Here is a 19,024-nt window from a genome sequence, read left to right on the forward strand (position 1 = left end):
TAATATTTTTTCAATTATTAAGATCTGTGTGAAGTGTTCTGTAATCATGTTCATATAGTTCCTATGTGTCTTGGCAGATAGACTCTCAAACATTTTATTCTGTCTGCAGTTATTTAAAATAGAATTTCTCTTTTGCTGCTTGTTTGTTGTTAATATATGGAAATGCTGATAGTTTATATGGACTTATTTTATATCCTGTAATGTTACCAAAGTTGTGGGAAGACTGGAATAACCAAATAACTGGACCAGAACATTTAAATCCATGAAAGGTTTATTGAGTTCAACAGGGAGAGTGGCTTTCCTGCTCAGGTACAGTCACATTGTTCAGGGAGGGAGCAGTGATTTTATAGAGCTGGAGAACTGTGGGGTTGGGGTTCTAGGGCAGATCTTGAATCATGCATTTTGTCCAAAGAACTCAGGACTTTGCTGTTAAGTTACTCCTCAGAATTGAGGTGCAAAATATTTCTCATGCAATATTGAATAACAAAATCAAAATGGACATCTTTGCTTAACCCCATATCCTAATGGCAAGGCTTCTAATATATCCCCATTACAGATAATGCTTGCTCTTGATTTTAGATAAATACTGTTAATTATTTTAAGAAAAGCTCCATTGAACAATGTCTAAAGGGATATAAAGCTGTGCATACCCTGTGATTTAGCACTACTTCTACTGGGTGTGTATCTCAAAGAGTTCAAAGAAAAAGGAAAAGGACCTACATGTACGAAATATTTATAGCAGCAATTTTTGTGAAAATGAAAAATTGGAAATTAAAGGGACACCTTTCAATCAGAAAATGGCTGAACAAGGTGTGGTAAATGATTGTGATGGGATACTATTGTGCTATAAGAAATGACAAAAAGGACAGTTTCAGAAAAACTTGGGAAGACTTACATAAACTGATGGAAAGTGAAGTGAGCAGAACCAGGAGAGCATGTTACGTAGAAACAGCACTATGCTAACAATAATCAACTGTGAAAGACTTAGCTACTCGGATCAAATAAAATGATTCAAGATAGTTACAAAGTGCTGACATTGAAAAATATTATTCTCTTTGTGAGAGGGAAATGATGAACTCTGGCCACAGATTTAAATCTTTTTTTCTCTTTTTCTTTTATTTTTTGGTAACACAACTAATATGGAAATGTTTTGCATGACTTCGCATGTATAAAGGGCATCATAATACTTTCCTTCTCAATGGCAGGAGAGGGAATGGAGGACAAGAAAAATTTTGGAACTCCAAATTAAAGAAGAACGTTAAATTTTTAAAATTTAACTTATAAAAAGAAAAGTTCCATTTGGTCTTATTCTTTCACATGTCTTAAAGAGGAAGGGGTATTGCAGCTTGTCAAAGCCTTTTATACATCTATTGAGATAATCATATACTTTTTGTTGTTTTCATTATTGATATGGTCCATGTTGCTTATAGTTCTCCTAATGTTGAATGAACTCAGCCTTCCTGGTAAAAATCCATTTAGGTCATAGTGATATTTCTTTGTGGTACGTTGCTATAATTTCCTTACTAGTTTTAATTTTGAAATTTTGTATCCATATTCACTAATGAAATTGGTTTATAGTTTTCTTTCATATTTTTTTGCTTTTCTTGGTTTAGGTGCCAAAAGCATACTTGTGTTATGGAAGGAATTTATTAGGATGCCTTCATTACCTATTTTTTTTTATAAACTATTTATGTAATACTAAAATTAATTATTCTTTAAATGTTTGTTAGAATTTGCTTGTAATGGGATTTTTTCTTAGGAAGTTGATTTACGGCTTGTTCACTTTCTTTTAGTTTCATCTTATTTGGTGGTGCATTCACCCTTTTCATTTTTGCTACTGGTAATTTGGATTTCTTTTTTTAATTATGAAGTTAGCCAACAGTTTATTTTATTATTTTTTAAAAAACAGAACCAGATCCTAGTTTTATTTATTCAAAGGCTTTTTAAATTCAAATTTTTATTAATTTCTACCTTGGGATTTTAGAAATTTTAATTGGGTCTTGAATTTTGGGGATTTTTAGTTTCTTTTTTCTATTTATTTGTATGCCTGATTTGTTGATTTGCTCTCTTTTTTAATTGATGTAAACATTTAGGTATATAAATTCCCTCCCAAATATTATTTTGGCTACATTGCACAAATTTTGTCTGAAATTGTCATTATTTTTAATGAAATTATTTCCCTCTATTTGCTATTTGACACACTCATTCTTTAGGATTGTTATTAAGACTCTAATCGATTATTAATCTTTACTAAAAAGACCCTTTATTGAATGTCATTTTTATTGCATTGTGGTCTGAAAAGGGTGTATCTAATGTTTCTGGGCTTTTTTGTATTTGTTTGTGAGGTTTTCCTGCCCTAATAAATAGCTAATTTTGTGATAGTGCCATGTATAACTGAGGAAAAGCATGCCCCTTTCTATTCTCATTCAATATTCACCAGAGATCTATCATATCTAACTTAAAAAAACAACTACCAACTCCCCACCCCATCCATTCATCTCCTGAACTTCTTTTTGGTTTATTTTGTTCGGTTTTATCTAAGTCTTAGAAGGGGGCAAAGTGAGGAACTCTACTAGTAAAATTTTAGTGTCTATTTTATTCTAAAACTAATTTAACTTTTCCTTTAAGAATTTGGATGCTCTGCTGTTTGGTGTGTGTGTGTGTGTGTGTGTGTGTGTGTGTGTGTGTGTGTGTGTGTATTCAATATTGCTATTTTTTCATGGTCTGTGATACCTTTTTAGCAAAATGTAGTGTCTTGGAATATCTCTTTCAATTAGGTATATTTTTGCTTTTGCTTTATCTGAGATCATGATTTTCCTCTGACTATCTCCTTATTTTAATTGAGCATATCTTTCTCTTTGACATAGGAGCTCTGGAATTTGGGAATAGTATTTCTGAAAGTTTTAATTTGGGGATCTCTGTCAGGAGATCATCAGTGAATTATTTTAATTTCTACTTTGTCCTCTGCTTCTACCTGAGCAGATTTCCTGTATAATTTCTTGACATATAGTGTCTAGGCTCTTTTTTTTAATCATGTTTTTCATACAGTCCAATAATTCTTGAATTATCTTCCCTTGATCTGCTTTCCAAGACAGTTTTTTTTTAATGAACTATTTCAGATTTCTTTTTCAGTATTTTGACTTTGTTTTGTTATTTCTCCATGACTCATGGAGTCATTAGTTATCACTCAACCAATTCTAATTTTGAAAGAGCTATTTTCTTCAGTTAGGTTTTATGCATCCTTTACCAAATTGTTAATTTTCTTTAAAATGCTTTCACATTGTTCTCATTTCTTTCCTGAAGTTTTCCTTTTCTGTTCTTATTTGATTCTTAAAATAATTTTTTATTTTTTATTTCTTTCTTTAGCACTCCTAGGAATTCTTGTTAGGCTTGTGTCCAATCTGCAATTTTTTTTTCTCTTGAGGCTTTGCTTGCAGATATTTTCAAGTCATTGCCTTCTCTGAACTTCCTTAGTACTACAGAAGATTTTAATGGTCAGGGTCTTTTTTTCTTATTTGCTCATTTTCCCAGCCTATTTTTTTGACTTTTGACTTTATTTTAGAGTTGGGCTCACCTCTTGGAGAGATGGTTAGCTTGAGCTTTTTTGGCTAGATCTTCAGTCCTTCCAAGGTGCTCAAATACTGGGAGAGTTCTGGTCTCTATCCTTCTCATCTTCACTCTGGTAGTGCCTCACTCACTTGTGACTGCTCTTCTCCACCCTGGAGCTACAACTGGTACCTGAGTAGTGTGAGCACAGGGGTGCCCTATAATATCTTCCTGATCAGGTGTTTAGTCCCATTAATGTCCTTACACCTTAAGTGATTTTGGTGCTGCTACTGCTGCTACTGCCACCATATCCAGGCCTCACAGCAAGTGCTGCTTCCTTCTCTGGTGCTCCCAGCCAGCTCCTACCCCAACATCTGCAGACCTCTCTTTTCTATCCTTCTAAGCTGTCCCGGGCTGGAAAAATGAGATGTTGTGACCTTTTTTTAAAAAAAATTAATTTATTTGTTATCAGTTTTCAACAATCACTTGTATAAGTTTTAAATTTTCTTCCCCTCCCTCACCCTGAGGCAGCATGCAATCTTATATGGGTTCTACACATACATTCTCATTAAACACCTTTTCATATTAGTCATGTTGAATAGAAGAATTAAAATGAATGGGAGAAACCACGAGAACATCCAAACCAAAACAGCACATAACTGTTGTGACCTTGTTAAAAAGGATTATCCTATTCAGGATAATTCAAATCCTATTGATTTGAGATATTAAAAAAAATGTTTAGAACGTTGGGTAGGAAGAGCTCAGCAGAAAAGCTCAGTTTACTCTGCCTTCTTGGCTCCACCCCCAACAACTCTTGTATAAAAATCTAAATATTAAAAAAAAAATGCCACAAAAATGGGAAGACACAAGAAGGTTATTTCTTTCATGATATAGATAGGGAAAATATGTGAGCATCAAAGGATAGAAGAAATCACAAAACAACAAAATAGGCAATGTTAATTATAGAAAATTTAAAAGCTTTTACCCAAATAAAACCCATACAATAAGAAACAAGGGCATTAATTTTTGGAAAAATCTTTATAATAAATTCTTGTGGCAAATGTTTGATGCATATATTACAATGATGATGATGATGATACTGATGATGAATTATTACCCCCAATTTTAGATGAGGAAACAAAGACTGAGAGAGGTTAATAACTTGCCCAAGGTCACACATCTCACAAATATCTGAGGTGAGAATTCACATCAGGTGTGAACTTTGGGTCCAGTGTTTTTACTAGTTGCACCATCTGCCTACCTTTAATTCTTTTGCTTGCACTAGAATGTAAACTCTTCCAGGGCAAGTTCTCTTCTTTCCTCCCTTCCTCTCTGTGTCTCTGCGTCTCTCTCTCTGTCTCTTTTCTCTTTCCCTTTCTCCCTTCCTTTTCCTCTCTCCCTTTCTCCTCTCTCCTTCTCTCAGGTGTAGGGGAAGGGGGCAATCTTTACATTCCCAGTGCCTCTCCAGGTGACTTAAATGTAGGAGAGGCTTGATAGATGTTGTTGAATTAGCTAACTGGGAGCAAGGTTCTCAGGAAAAGGAATATATGATAGTAGTAGAGAGAGAAGCAGGGCCATTTGGAGTGGAGATTTGGGCCCTATCAAAGACAAACTTCTTTGACTTCATAAGTTTCTTTTTGTTTTTATTTTATTTAACTTTTAACAATTTATTTTCACAAAGTTTTGGGTTACAAATTTTCTCCCCTTTTGTCCCCTCCCCCCCCCCAAACCCAAGCATTCTAATTGCCCCTGTGACCAATCTGCTCTCTCTTCTATCCTCCTTTTCTGCCCTTGTCTCCGTCTTCTCTTTTGTCCCGTAGGGCCAGATAGCTTTCTTTACCCCTTAACCTGTATTTCTTATTTCCTAGTGGTAAGAACATTACAGTTGATCCTAACACTTTGAGTTCCAACTTCTTTAGCTCCCTCCCTCTCCACCCCTTCCCTCTGGAGGACAAGCAATTCAATATAGGCCAAATCTGTGTAGTTTTGCAAATGATTTCCATAATAGTTGTGTTGTATAGGACTAACTATATTTCCCTCCATCCTATCCTGTCCCCCATTACTTCTATTCTCTTATGATCCTTTCCCTCCCCATGAGTGTCGACCTCGGATTGCATTCTCCTCCCCATGCCCTCCCCTCTATCCTCCCCCCCACCCTGCTTGTTCCCTTGTCCCCCATTCTCCTGTATTGTGAGATAGGTTTTCCTATCAAAATGAGTGTGCATTTTGTTCTTTCCTTTAGTGGAATGTGATGAGAGTAGACCTCATGATTTTCTCTTGCCTCCCCTCTTTATCCCTCCACTAATAAGTCTTTTGCTTGCCTCTTTTATGAGAGATAATTTGCCCCATTCCATTTCTCCCTTTCTCCTCCCAATATTTCTCTCTCACTGCTTGATTTCATTTTTTTTTTGAGATATGATCCCATCCTCTTCAATTCACTCTGTGCACTCTGTCTCTATGTATGTGTGCATGTGTGCATGTGTGTGTGTGTACTCCCACCCAGTACCCAGATACTGAAATGTTTCGAGAGTTACAAATATTGTCTTTCCATGTAGGAATGTAAACAGTTCAACTTTAGTAAGTCCCTTATGACTTCTCTTTGCTGTTCACCTTTTCATGCTTCTCTTCATTCTTGTGTTTGAAAGTCAAATTTTCTTTTCAGCTCTGGTCTTTTCATCAAGAAAACCTGAAAATCCTCAATTTCATTGAAAGACCATTTTTTTCTCCTGAAGTATTATGCTCAGTTTTGCTGGGTAGGTGATTCTTGGTTTTAGTCCTAGTTCCTTTGACTTCTGGAATATCCTATTCCATTCCCTTCGATCCCTTAATGTAGAGGCTGCTAGATCTTGTGTTATCCTGATTGTATTTCCACAATACTTGAATTGTTTCTTTCTAGCTGCTTGCAATATTTTCTCTTTCACCTGGGAATTCTGGAATTTGGCCACAATGTTCCTAGGAGTTTCTCTTTTTAGATCTCTTTCATGCAGTGTTCTGTGGATTCCTTGAATATTTATTTTGCCCTCTGGTTCTAGAATCTCAGGGCAGTTTTCCTCGATAATTTCATGGAAGATGATGTCTAGGCTCTTCTTTTGATCATGGTTTTCAGGTAGTCCCAGAATTTTTACATTGTCTCTCCTGAATCTATTTTCCAGGTCAGTTGTTTTTCCAATAAGATATTTCACATTATCTTCCATTTTTCCAATCTTCTCGCTATGTTCTGTGATATCTGTCTTTCTCATAAAGTCCTTAGCATCCATCTGTGCCATTCTAGTTTTGAAAGAACTATTTTCTTCAGTGAGCTTTTGAATCTCCTTTTCCATTTGGCTAATTCTGCTTTTGAAAGCATTCTTCTCCTCATTGGCTTTTTGAACCTCTTTTACCAATTGAGTTAGGCTAGTTTTCAAGGTGTTAATTTCTTCAACATTTTTTTGGTTCTCCTTTAGCAGGGAGCTGATCTGCTTTTCATGCTTCTCTTTCATCCCTCTCATTTCTCTTCCCAGTTTTTCCTCCACCTCTCTAACTTGATTTTCAAAATTCTTTTTGAGCTCTTCCATGGCCTGAGCCCATTGGGTGGGCTGGGACACAGAATCCTTGATTTCTGTGTCTTTGTCTGATGGTAAGCATTGTTCTTCCTCATCAGAAAGGAAGGGAGGAAATGTCTGTTCTCCAAGGAAGTAGCCATCAATAGTTTTATTTCTTTTCCCTTTTCTGGGCATTCTCCCCAGCCAGTGACTTGACCTCTGAATATTCTCCTCACACCCACCTCGCCTCCTGGTCCTCCCAGCCAGTGTTTGGGGACTGAGATTCAAATGCTGCTTCCTGCCTTAGGGCTTTTGGTGGGGGCAGGGCTGCTATTCAGTGTGAGAATTAAGTTCAGATGGTCAGGTTGGGGCAGGGCCGCCTCTCAGGCTCAGTTCCCTCAGGGGGTTTATGTACAGACCTTCAACAATGGATCCAGGCTCCCGCCCGCTTGGGGAGCCCCTGTCTGCAACGGCCTCTCAGCTTCTATCTCCTGGGGGGGGGGGCGAGCCATGGGGGCACCCCACTCCCCTCTTGACCCGCCAAAGAGACTCTCTCACCGACCCCCATCCCCTGTGGGTGGTGGGGCCCGTGCCGCCACTGGAGATCCCGTCCCTGAAGCCTACTCGGATCTGTACCTCTTGGAGCCGCAGCCGCCGCAGGTCTGGGCTGGGCTCCGTGTCTGCAGTGGGACGGACCCTTTGTGAGAGGTTTGCAGGTCCCTCTGTGGGTGGAGGGACCCGCGTGGCCGCTGGAGATCCGGTCCCCGTAGCCCGCTCGGATCCCCTCCCCACAGTGTCGCGGCCGCTGCAGGGCTGCACTCAGCTCCCAGTCCCGGTGCCCAGTCTGCAGCGCGAAGGACCCCCTGCGAGAGGTTTGCAGGTCTCTCCGGAACAGAAATCTCCCTCGCTCCAATACTCCGTGGCCTCTGGGTGCAGAATTCACCATGAGTTGGTCCCCTCTAGCCGTTCTGTGGGTTGTGGGTTCGGAGGTATATGTATGTGCGTCTTTCTACTCCGCCATCTTGGCTCCTCCCCCGACTTCATAAGTTTCTTGAGATGAGCCCTATTTCACAGAATGACTTCTCAACCTTCAAGACAACACCCTGGAAATGAAGTCCCAGTGACCCCTCCTATACCTTCCCTAGACATAGCTAGCTCTTATCTTTCCAAAGGTCATTTAAACAATAATCATTCAACAGGAAATAGGGGTGCTTTGTTACGGTGGCAGGCATTGCTGGGCCCCTCTGAGGTTCTGATTTCCCCCTTTCCTGACTGAAGACCTTACTGAGTTTTTAACTTGGAGAGGAGGGAGTGTTTTTATAAAACTCTCATTTCTTTTATCCCCTCTCTCTGGAAATGAAAGCCTCAGGGAACTTCTCCTTAATGCAGTCCAGCTGAGATACTGGGAGAGCAAGCATTTCCTGGTTAGCATTTCAGGCTTTCCTCCCCACCCACTTTATGTCATTGAGCCATTTCAGAGGTTGCTCTGTTCTCATTGCTGTCTTGTTCTGCTGAACAGATAGCATTGTAGAGACTTGACTGCTGGGGAGGCAAGGTCTGACCTCAGACTGTCTGCAAAGAAGCAGCTGTTCCTGTTCCTGAGTAAAGAGGAATCAGCTTGTTTTTAGGATCTCATCAAGAGTCTAGAAACCTGGACTCTGGTCCCAGCTGCTACCTCTCCCTCTCTCTCTCAACTTGGACAGTTGCTGGTCTTTTTCCCTCAGTTTCTCATCTGTCAATTGGGGATTACCTGCCTACTCCAAGGAATCTGTGAGGATCAAAGGAGAATGGATGTGAGTGTACTTTGAAATGCATAGAGGACTTCACAAATGATAGTTAATTGTTTTGTTACTATTACTGTGCATGGCTGAGAAAAAGTTTGACCAAGCCAAGAAGACAATGAAATGTACTGTGTGTGTGTGTGTGTGTGTGTGTGTGTATGTGTGTATGTGTGTATGTGTGTGTGAGAGAGAGAGAGACAGAGAGAGACAGAGACAGAGACAGAGAAAGACAGAGAGAGAGAGACAGAGACAGAGACAAAGACAGACAGAGAGAGAGAGAGAGAGAGAGAGAGAGAGAGAGAGAGAGAGAGAGAGAGAGAGAGAGAGAGGAATTAGAATAAACAAGGCAGATATCCACTGGTTAGCCCACTGTAGAGAGAAGACCCTTCTGGAACAGAGGTAGAATTATAAATGTTTAAAACTGAACTGTGACTTAAGCTGTTAATCCCACTGACAACATCCTTTCAGCACAGTCAGGAACCTAGGAAACTGAAAGTTATTTCAGTTACCAAAGAAGGAAGGTGAGGAGGATGGGGGAAGCCACGGATGGCAATCACATAGCAATTTCTACTTTTTGCTTGTGTAACTCCATGTATCTGGCATCTCTCTCTCACTTTCTGCTGAATCTAACAGGCTGGGTCCTCAGGGGGAAGTTCACAACTTCTCTCATCTCAGGATTCCAGACTAATCCTGAAGAATTGAAGAACTGTCACTTATGAGCTCCAATTTGGGGTGCCTCACTCACCCTCATATCAGTTAACCAGATAATATCAGCTAGGTTTTTGCAAAGGATATTTACCAAGAAGGTATAGCAAGACCTGAAATGACAAAAGTATCCCTCCCCCTCCCCAACCCAGGAGCTCACTCCCCTCTGCACATACTTGGTCCCTGGGAATACTAGGCTCAAACTTGAAGCACAGGTACAGAGGCAGCTGCATAAGGAACACCTGTGGCCTAGGGGTGCCCCTGGTTCTGAGAGGCCTGTTCTCCTTCCAAATGGTCCTCACCAAGTGCAATTTGGAGTATGACACAGCTGATGAATGAATCACTCCTGCATTTAGCTGAGGCCAGCTCCTTGCAGGGCTCATTGTCTTAAGTGCCTTGTCATTCCATTGCTACACTGGGTTGATCTGGTTACCTATTGGGTGCCATGGTTCTTTACTGGACTCAATTATTGCTGACTCTAGACTGTAATGATAGTTGAAACCTCAGAGGGCTTGATGAATTTCCTGGTCTCTCTGGTCTCCTCTTAGAATACTAATACATTGAAAATCAGAGAAAAAGAAACATAAAAGTAATACTTCTCACACCCTCAGGGATATATGGCATCTGGGTGAGGACTGAGGGACCAAGGCAGCTTCCCTTTCCCCATTTGGAGACCTATGGTAGCTCCTCTTTGCTCAGAAGTGGCTGGGAAAAGAGAAGTTCATGAAGGGCCCTGTGTGAGACTGCTCAGTTCAGCCTCAACCTCTGCACAGTTATTAGTCCTTCCAATTCCTCAGACTTCATCACCACACGGCCCTAGCCCCTTATTTACTCAAGGCCAGAGGAAGTCTCCCCAAAGATCCATAAATTGGGTGAAACCAGGTAGGGAATCATGTTCAAGCTCTAGCGACTGGGGCCTCGTGGGGCAGTGTCCTCTAGTACCTATTTTCATATTTATGATAAAGAAACATCCCTTTTCTTGTACTTTTTTGGTAGCTCTCTTAATGGACATTAGGATGGAGCTGTGAATGTCAATGATCTTAGCTGAGCACAAGCTTTAGACATGGAAGAAACCCATAGAGAACATATCATCCAATCCCCTTGTTTTACAGATGAGGAAACTGGGCACCAGGGAGATAAAGTGAATTGCCAAAGCCTGCAGAGGTAAGAAGTAGCAGAGTTGAGATGGAAACCTCAGCTTTCTGACTCCAAGCTCAGGGCACATGCCACTGTCATCTATTGTTGGCAGCATCACCCATCCATAATGAGACCCAGCAGTCCATCAGCATATTATACTTTTTAAGGAACTTTCCCTACTCTTATTTTTAACAAGGATCAACTGATGACATCTTAAAGAAAGGGCTCCAAAAACAAAGATTTTAGATACCATGTTAGGTCAGTAGAGGAACATGGGACATGGGGAGCCTTAATTCTTCTTTCTCTCACATAAAGTCAAAGAGGTAATTACTTTTTCTTGATTTTATAATGAACAGATAGCATCAAATGATAATTACCAGATCTTAGAGTTGGAAAGTATTGAGTTCACCTTATCCTGTAAAATGTAGGAATCACTTCTGTAACCCACCTCATAGATTGTTGTTCAACCTCTAGCTGGCCACTTTCAGTGACAGAGATTTCAATACTTTCCAAACCATACCATTGAAAAGTTCTATTTGCTAGAAGATAACGATGGGATTGAAGGACACAAAGGACTTTACGAATGTCATAGTGGTTTTGGGCTTATTCAAAATTATCATGATGCTAGGAACTAGAATTGGAGTAGAAGATTGAGTGTTGCTTTTTTTTTAACTTGTGGAAGGATATGCGAGAAAATTCTCTTTGGAAGCGAGTGGTAAGAGATGATCAAAAAACCAAAGTGAACTGTCCACTTTATTTGAGAGATAGTTCCAAACTGACTGAAACTACTGATCTGTGGGTCAGACAGTCTATTATTCAATCTTGTACTCCCTAGGACAGTGATAAGCCTTCATTTGGCTAGCAGCACCATGAAGGTACCAGCTATGAGGTGATGCGGACCTGTGCTGAAATGTTGACAGTGGAGATGGAGAAACAGAGATGTCTTTAAAGAGAATGCCCAGGAGATACTAGTAAAATGGGGTAATATAGTTCTGATTCAAGAATTTTGTTTTCTTTTTTGATGTTCTTCCTGCTTGTGTTTGATTTTCAGAGAACACTGGTTTACGGTTCCCGCTCTTAGAAGAAATGGCCGACTACCAATCCCTTGGACAAACTCTGCAGGTAAATACTAACAGTGTACCCCTGGGTATTCTTGAAAGTCTGGTCAGTAAATCCATGGCTCATAAATGTCTCACATCCTTAACGTGGACAAGTAAGAGGTATGGGACATGCTTGAAAGGTTGAGGCAAATTCTCAAAGAAATTGCAAAAAGTCATCTATGCTCTCAAGGCAAGTTATGAAAACAATGGTCTTTGTGGATTGCTAATTCTCTACATACTTTGAATCTTCATGGTAAAACATACACCTTGGCATATCACAGTATAAAAGCCTAATGCCAGAGAGAATGGAATTTTCTGTCACAAAAATGCATGAATTTATTTTAAAAAATTATAATGAGGCTCTTCTCTATCAGCAGTCCTGCCCCTTGTCCCATGCAAGGCAGTTGTCTATTTTGCCTTCTCCTAAGCCCAGCTCTCTACTTACTAGGGCTTATTCTTGAGAAAATTGTGGAGTCATAAAAGTTTGTATTAGACATCCCTCTTTCATTCTCCTTGCTTCACTTTCAGCATCATCATCAGCCCCCACATATATCCCTATGCTGGACCCTGGCCAGTAAGCATCACTGTCTTGGGTAGTTTCACCATCTTCACCTACATTCCCTTACAGCCCAATCCCCATAGATCCAAAAATCATTCCTTTTATGTTGGGGGAATATATTTTACTTAAACTGTATTCTGGGAATTCTTAACACTTCAAATGATCTAAAGAAACCCAACTGTGAAAACCTCTTTTCTACATCCAGAGGAGATACTGGGTTGCCTGTTAATCTACTTTCATCTCCTATCTCAGTCCAATCTGTATTAGTCACTTTAAAAATTCTTGTTGACTGGCTCTTTCCCCTGCTATGAAAAGAACTGACCATGGGTGAGCTGTCTTCTGAGGTTCACAGCTTCTCTGGGGGAGGGGTGGGGGGGGGGAAAGATAAGCAAAAGTTTCAATTAAACAGTTTTCCTACTGGGTTACTGATTGAGAACAAAAGTGATACTGAATTGTGTCCTCTGAGCTTCTCTGCCTAATTCACCCTGAAAATCAACCTCTGTATTTTTCACCTGTGAGAGTTTCTCTGTTGGAATAATTACTCCCAAACTGAAGGCCACAATTCCTTCTGTATTAAGTGAATGAACTGGATCAGGGGATTTCAAAGATTCTTTCTAGCTCTAATATGTTGCATAATGAGTACCTTTTATTCTTCCCCCACTTTTTTTTTCTAGAAAGGAAAGCAGAAGATGAAGAAAGATGGAGATATTGATGTGGGTAAGGAGACAGCATCATTAATGTGTTACTCCCAGTGTCCTCCTGAGAGGCACAGAAACAGTGGAACTGGGGTGTGCATCATCTTCTCCCTTGTGAATGATCAGCTGCCATCACAGAAATATGGTAGGGCTGGACATATAGGCAGAGAAGGTGATTCCCTGCGTGTTACAGTCTGACAGCCTCAGAAGAAAGTTTCCATCTGTCCATACATATATCACTGGCCTGCCAGAATGCTTGAAATTTATTCCTTTGAGCTACAGCAAGGATACTCATCAAAATGTAAATGTCCCTAAAGGGGTAAAATCCTCCCCATCCTCTAAGGTAAGATTCAAATGTGACTCTTCTTTAATAAAGTCTTCTCTGACCCAAGGTAGCAATCATGTGTACCGTCTCTGAGCTCTCATAGCACTTTGCTGGTAATATCTTGTGAGGCATCATGTTCTGTTTGATATAATTATTAGTGTTCACATATTCTCTGCTAGATTAGAGTCACCACTGAGGGCTGGATACTTATTAAACTGTATCCAGCACTGGACCATGTATATAATACTGCTTTGTATTTGTTGAGTAGAATATGCAAATGTTAATCTCTTAGGTACCCAATCATCACCACAGAAAATAGAGAGCAAGGCCCTGAAAAGATAAGACCTAGGACAGGGAAAAAAAATGATGAAAGGGAGTCATGCCATGGGATAATGCTTAGGAGGAAAATCCCAGGTAGGCTCCCTTGAATGGAGAGGCAATGACTAGAATGCTGGTCCAGTGAGGTCTCTAGAAACACTTTGACAATCCTTTTATCCATTCTTTTCATTTCCTCATTCATTACTTACCATGTGTCCTGATTCTTGGAGAATGGGAGAGAAAGGCCACTCAGAAAAGGGGACACAAAAGTACAATGTTGATTGATTGTTATACCTTACCTCCTCCAAAAGTATTTAGTAATATATCTACTTGTCAAATTACTAGGCTATCCAACATAAAGAGAGAAATCTGAAGATACTCTTGTCTCTTAGTCTCCAATGCTTGTACTTTAAGATAGCAACTATAGGGGATAGTATCAACCAAAGAAATTTGATGGGATCTGATGGGACTTGTTGGGATGTGTCATTACTGAGAAATACTTTCTCTTGCAGAAGGCCATGACTTCCATCAAAACACTGAGCCACTGAGGATCATCCTGGTGGGGAAAACAGGAGCTGGGAGAAGTGCAACAGGAAATACTATCCTTGGGCAGAAAGTATTTGAGTCCAAGCTAGACTCCCAGGCAGTGACTAAGAAGTGTCAGATGGAAACTGGGTTGTGGAATGGGAGAAGAATATTGGTGATTGATACTCCTGCCTTCTGTGAGCCAAGTGCCTGGACTGAAGAGATGTATGAGGAAATTGGACAGTGTTACCTTCTCTCCTCCCCAGGTCCCCATGCATTAGTCTTAGTGACTCAGGTTGGACGCTACACTGCAAGGGATAAGGAGGCAATGAGGAAGGTGAAGAAAATCTTTGGAGTAGAAGCCATGAGGCACCTAGTTATACTTTTCACCCGTAAAGAAGATTTAGGGGGATCTCTAGAGGATTATGTAATAAATACCAATAACAAAGACCTACAGTGGGGGATCCGAGAGTGTGGCAGGAGATTCTGTGCCTTCAACAACCGAGCCACTGGAGAGGAACAGAAGGCCCAGGTGACACAGCTGATGCTTCTGATTCAGAGGATGGAGGAAGAGAATGAAGGCAGATATTACAGCAATGCACTTTACTTTGATGCTGAGATCTTCCAGAGATTTAACAAAGGAGGGTCTAAAGAAAGTTACCAAAACTTTCTACAAACAATGAAATTCCATTTGCAAAAGCAGACATCAGACCTAAGAGAGGCTGATGCTAACTGTATTGTCTGGGCATTTTTGAGGATCCAAAGATGGGTTTCTTCCAACCAAATAATCTGTGTATGTCTTTTGATCTTTGCCTTGGCTTTTCTTATCATTACAGTTGTCATATTGACTTCTCAAAAAGCCTGAGTAGTTTTCTAAGGTGGCTCCTAATAGTAACTATTGCAAGAGGTCCTTCTCAGTGTCACTGTCATGGAATTTTTTCTAGATGGGTTTCCCTAATTTTTGAAAACCTATATGACTCTCAACTCCTAGCTTTCTGGAAAATATTTGGCAAAGAGACATCTAAAAGAAGTCAATAGTTTTCTCACTTCTTTTCATAAGATTTAGGAAATTCAACTGATAGTTCTGATATCTGATAGTGTTAGTGGTGTATTTGAAGAGAAGCTGTGAGCTACTCTGGTCATATATGATGATCTTTATGCTATTCTTTCTCTATATCCCCTGCCTCGACCATGCCACCCACCCTTATGGTCTTATCAATCCTCTCTTTGTAGATAACTCTTCCATCTGGATCTCTAGCTTAATCTCTCTGGAGTTCTAGACCTACATTACCTATTGTCCATGGCAGATTTCTACCTTCATGTCTTGTCAGTAATGAAAATTCAAAATGAAACCAAAACTACACACAAGCTTTTGCCCAAGATGTACCCTTACTTTTCTCTACCTAAATGTATCCGGTTCCTGATATTTGAAACTTGGTCATATTCTCTTACTTTCCACTTCTCATTTACCTGAACTCTCCAAGCCTGAACTGTCAATCTGACCTCTAAAATGTCTCTCCCATCTGTCCCCTGCTTTCTTCCCAAAGCCTGATATCATCTACATAGGCTATTGCAATGGTCATAGATCATTGAATCATAGATTTAGAGATGGAAAGGACTTTCTAAGTCATCTAGACCAATCCTTCTCATTTTGTGGTTAGGGAAACTGAGGCCCTAAGTGATCTTCCATGAATCTCTCCCTACTACAATTCATCCTCCACTCAATATTGTCAAAGAGCACTTCTTAAAGCACATGTATGACCATGTCATCCCTTCTACCCCTACTTGATCAACTTTGCTGGAGGCTCCCAATCACCTCTAAGATCAAATGTAAAATCTGTTGGCATTTAAAACTCATCATAACTTGCCCCTTCTTTTCCAGTCTTCTTACATGTTATATCCCACCCCTTCCTCTCATGTACTCTATGATTTAGTACCATTATTCTCCTTGCTGTTCCTTCAGTGCCCATCTCTGGTAATATACACTGGCTCTTACCCATGCTTGGAATGCTCTCCATACTCATACCTGCCTTCTCCCTTTGCTGGCTTCCATCAAGTCCAAGCTAAACTCTTTCCTTCTACAGGAAGCCTTTCCTGGTCCCCTTAAATTCTAGTGCCTTCCCTCTCTTGATGATTTATCCTGTATATACCTTGTTTGTGCATAGTTGTTTGCATATTGTCTCCCCCATAAGACTGTGGGCTTCTTGAGAATGGAGACTGCCTTTTGCCTTTCTTTGTTCACCCAGCTTTTAGCACAGTATAGAGTGGGTACTTAGTTCATTAACTGACTGGCTTTCTGAAGGTCACACAGGTAGAAAGTGTACAGATGTGATCATGTGCCTTTTCTCAAAACCTTTCAGTAACTCACAACATTGTGAAATGTGAGAGTTGGAAGGGACAGTAAAAATCAGCTAATGCAACCCATATAGCAAAGAAATCCTTACTGCAACAAATGTTTAGACACTAATTCTTTTGACTTTTAGTGACTCTGAAATCTGGTATCCCTCTCCCTTCCCAATCTTATTTTATACTACCCTTCTTTCATATACTCTCAGTTCTAGACACATTAGACTCTTTGCTCTCCTGTATTCATGTCCTGTATCATCGCACCTCTGTGCCTTCATTTGCTTGCTCCCCAGTCCTACAATATCTTCCTCCATCTTATCCAATGCTTGAATTGCTAACCATCCTTCAAGATTACCCTCTAATGTCTTCTCCTCCACATCTTCCCTAGCTCTTTTACTCCTCAGATCTTACATTGCTCTTTTTATTTGTATTTCTCTCATGTACTTAATATGCTGTATCATACAGTATGGATATCTGTGTGTATCTGTCTCTCTATTTATCTGTCTATCTATCTATCTATCTATCTATCTATCTATCTATCTAATCTTATCTTATCACTCTCTGTGATTATATACTCCATGAGAACAGGGATTAATACTTACATCTTTCCTAATACGTAGAACCTAGCCTAAGACCTATATACAGCAAATGCTTGTGTTAGAAACATTAATTAAATATTACAGATCCTGTTGGCATCTATGTTATAAAATTATTTCACTGTTTGTTTTGATAAAAGAACTAGCTACATGAATTTTTTCAGTATGAATTAGACCAGTATGCTCCAAGAAATAAGTTTTGACTTCAAATGTTCAACAGAGAAAGATTTCGTTTGAAAGATTAATTTACATGTGTTGGGTGATTTGAGGGCCCCACATAAAGCACTTTGCTCATTAACTGAAGATCAATCAGAAAACCATTCCAATTGTCAGTGAAAAGCTGCTCAAATGGCTCAACTTCCTCTCTGCCTTTGTTATTAGATTCAATTGAAAAGAAATAAAAATCATTGCTTTGCTGGTAGAGAATCTGGTAAAGTCTTAGTGTTATCTTTCTGGGCATGAATTTTCATAGTCTAGTCCTGAAGATGTAACTGTGGATATAGAAGGTGAAAAGAGTGAATACACACACACACACACACACACACACACACACACACACACACACACACACACACACACTTTTTCCCTGAAGTCCTTGGTGCTTTTCCTCAGCAGTTCATGGTATCTTTGCAAAGACTCACCATATATTAGTACACAAAATTTTATACTTAAAAGCAGCAATATTAAAAAGCATCATTTTCAGATCACAATGCAATAAAAATATATTTCATAAGGGAACACAGAATCATAGATTGAAAACTAATTGGAGATTACACAACCTACTCTTAAAGAATGAGTGGGTTAAAGAACAAATCATAGAAACCGTCAATAATTTCATTAAAGAGAATGACAATGAAACATCATATCAAAACCTATGGGACACAGAAAAAGCAGCAATCAGAAGGCAATTTATGTCTCTAAATGCTTACATTGGCAAAATAGCAAAAGATCAGACCAATGAATTAGTTATATAATTAGAAAAAAACTAGAAAAAGAACAAACTAAAAATCCCCAATTAAAAACTAAATTGGAAATCCTAAAAATTAAAGGTGAGATGAATAGAATTGAATGTAAAAAGCCTATTGAATTAACAAACTAAGAATTGATCATAGGAAAAACAAATAAAAATAGATAAACCATTGGTTAATTGATTTAAAAAAGAAGAAAAATTAGTAGTTTCAAAAATTAAAGGGCAAATATACCACTAATGAAGATGAAATTAAAGGAATTGTAAGCAGTTATTTTGTCCAAATATACTATATATACAAATATATACTAATACATTTATATTATATGTCAATACAATTTAAATGAGATGAAAGAATATTTACAAAGATATAAATTGCCCAGATTAGCAGAAGAGGAAATTGTGTCATGTTCATCCTTCGTTGCCCAAGAAGACCATGCCATCAGAGAAACGATGACAGGACTTGCACTTGACTTTGTTTTGAGGGCTGTGCAGGTCATCAGCCTCACTTCTTCTCCAGAGCCATCTGAATCCAGTGACCTGATATTCCTCAGGATGACTGGAGATGGCCCAGTATGCACTGGGAGACCTTGGGCCCTTTAGGCTAAGGTCTTTGCAGGTACTCACTTAGGGTGAGGCAACGCCCATTCATTGAATAGACCTGTTAAAGAAGTAGCCAGGGCACGGCCCCTTTAATGAAGTCAAGAAAAAGAAAGACATCAGGCTGGGTAGGAAACAGCAACAGTTACTATTGATAATCACTCTAAAGCTCGGGGGTCCAGGAGTCCTTGGAAGGGACCCCTTGGAATCCTAGTTTCAGAGTGTAGCAGGTTTTAGATGTGAGTAGATGCAGCTGGCTGAATGCTAGCCGGGTACTTCACCTCCTCCTCTCCTGTCTGCCTC

At 39.6% G+C, this 19,024-nt stretch overlaps 1 protein-coding gene across 1 annotated transcript in view; it reads left to right on the plus strand.

The window, feature by feature from the left end:
* Positions 1-17,580, plus strand: part of LOC140532999 (GTPase IMAP family member 8-like) — a 65,046-nt gene extending 47,466 nt beyond the window's left edge. The window contains exons 6-8 of the mRNA XM_072652247.1: positions 11,742-11,812; positions 13,024-13,066; positions 14,200-17,580. Of these exons, the coding sequence (XP_072508348.1) occupies positions 11,742-11,812; positions 13,024-13,066; positions 14,200-15,077 (992 nt within the window). The 3' untranslated portion in view covers positions 15,078-17,580. The remainder of the gene's footprint in view (positions 1-11,741; positions 11,813-13,023; positions 13,067-14,199) is intronic.
* The last annotated feature ends 1,444 nt before the right edge of the window (positions 17,581-19,024 follow it).

This window comes from Notamacropus eugenii, chromosome 3 (genome assembly GCF_028372415.1).
Source record: "Notamacropus eugenii isolate mMacEug1 chromosome 3, mMacEug1.pri_v2, whole genome shotgun sequence".
Lineage (NCBI taxonomy): Eukaryota > Metazoa > Chordata > Mammalia > Diprotodontia > Macropodidae > Notamacropus > Notamacropus eugenii.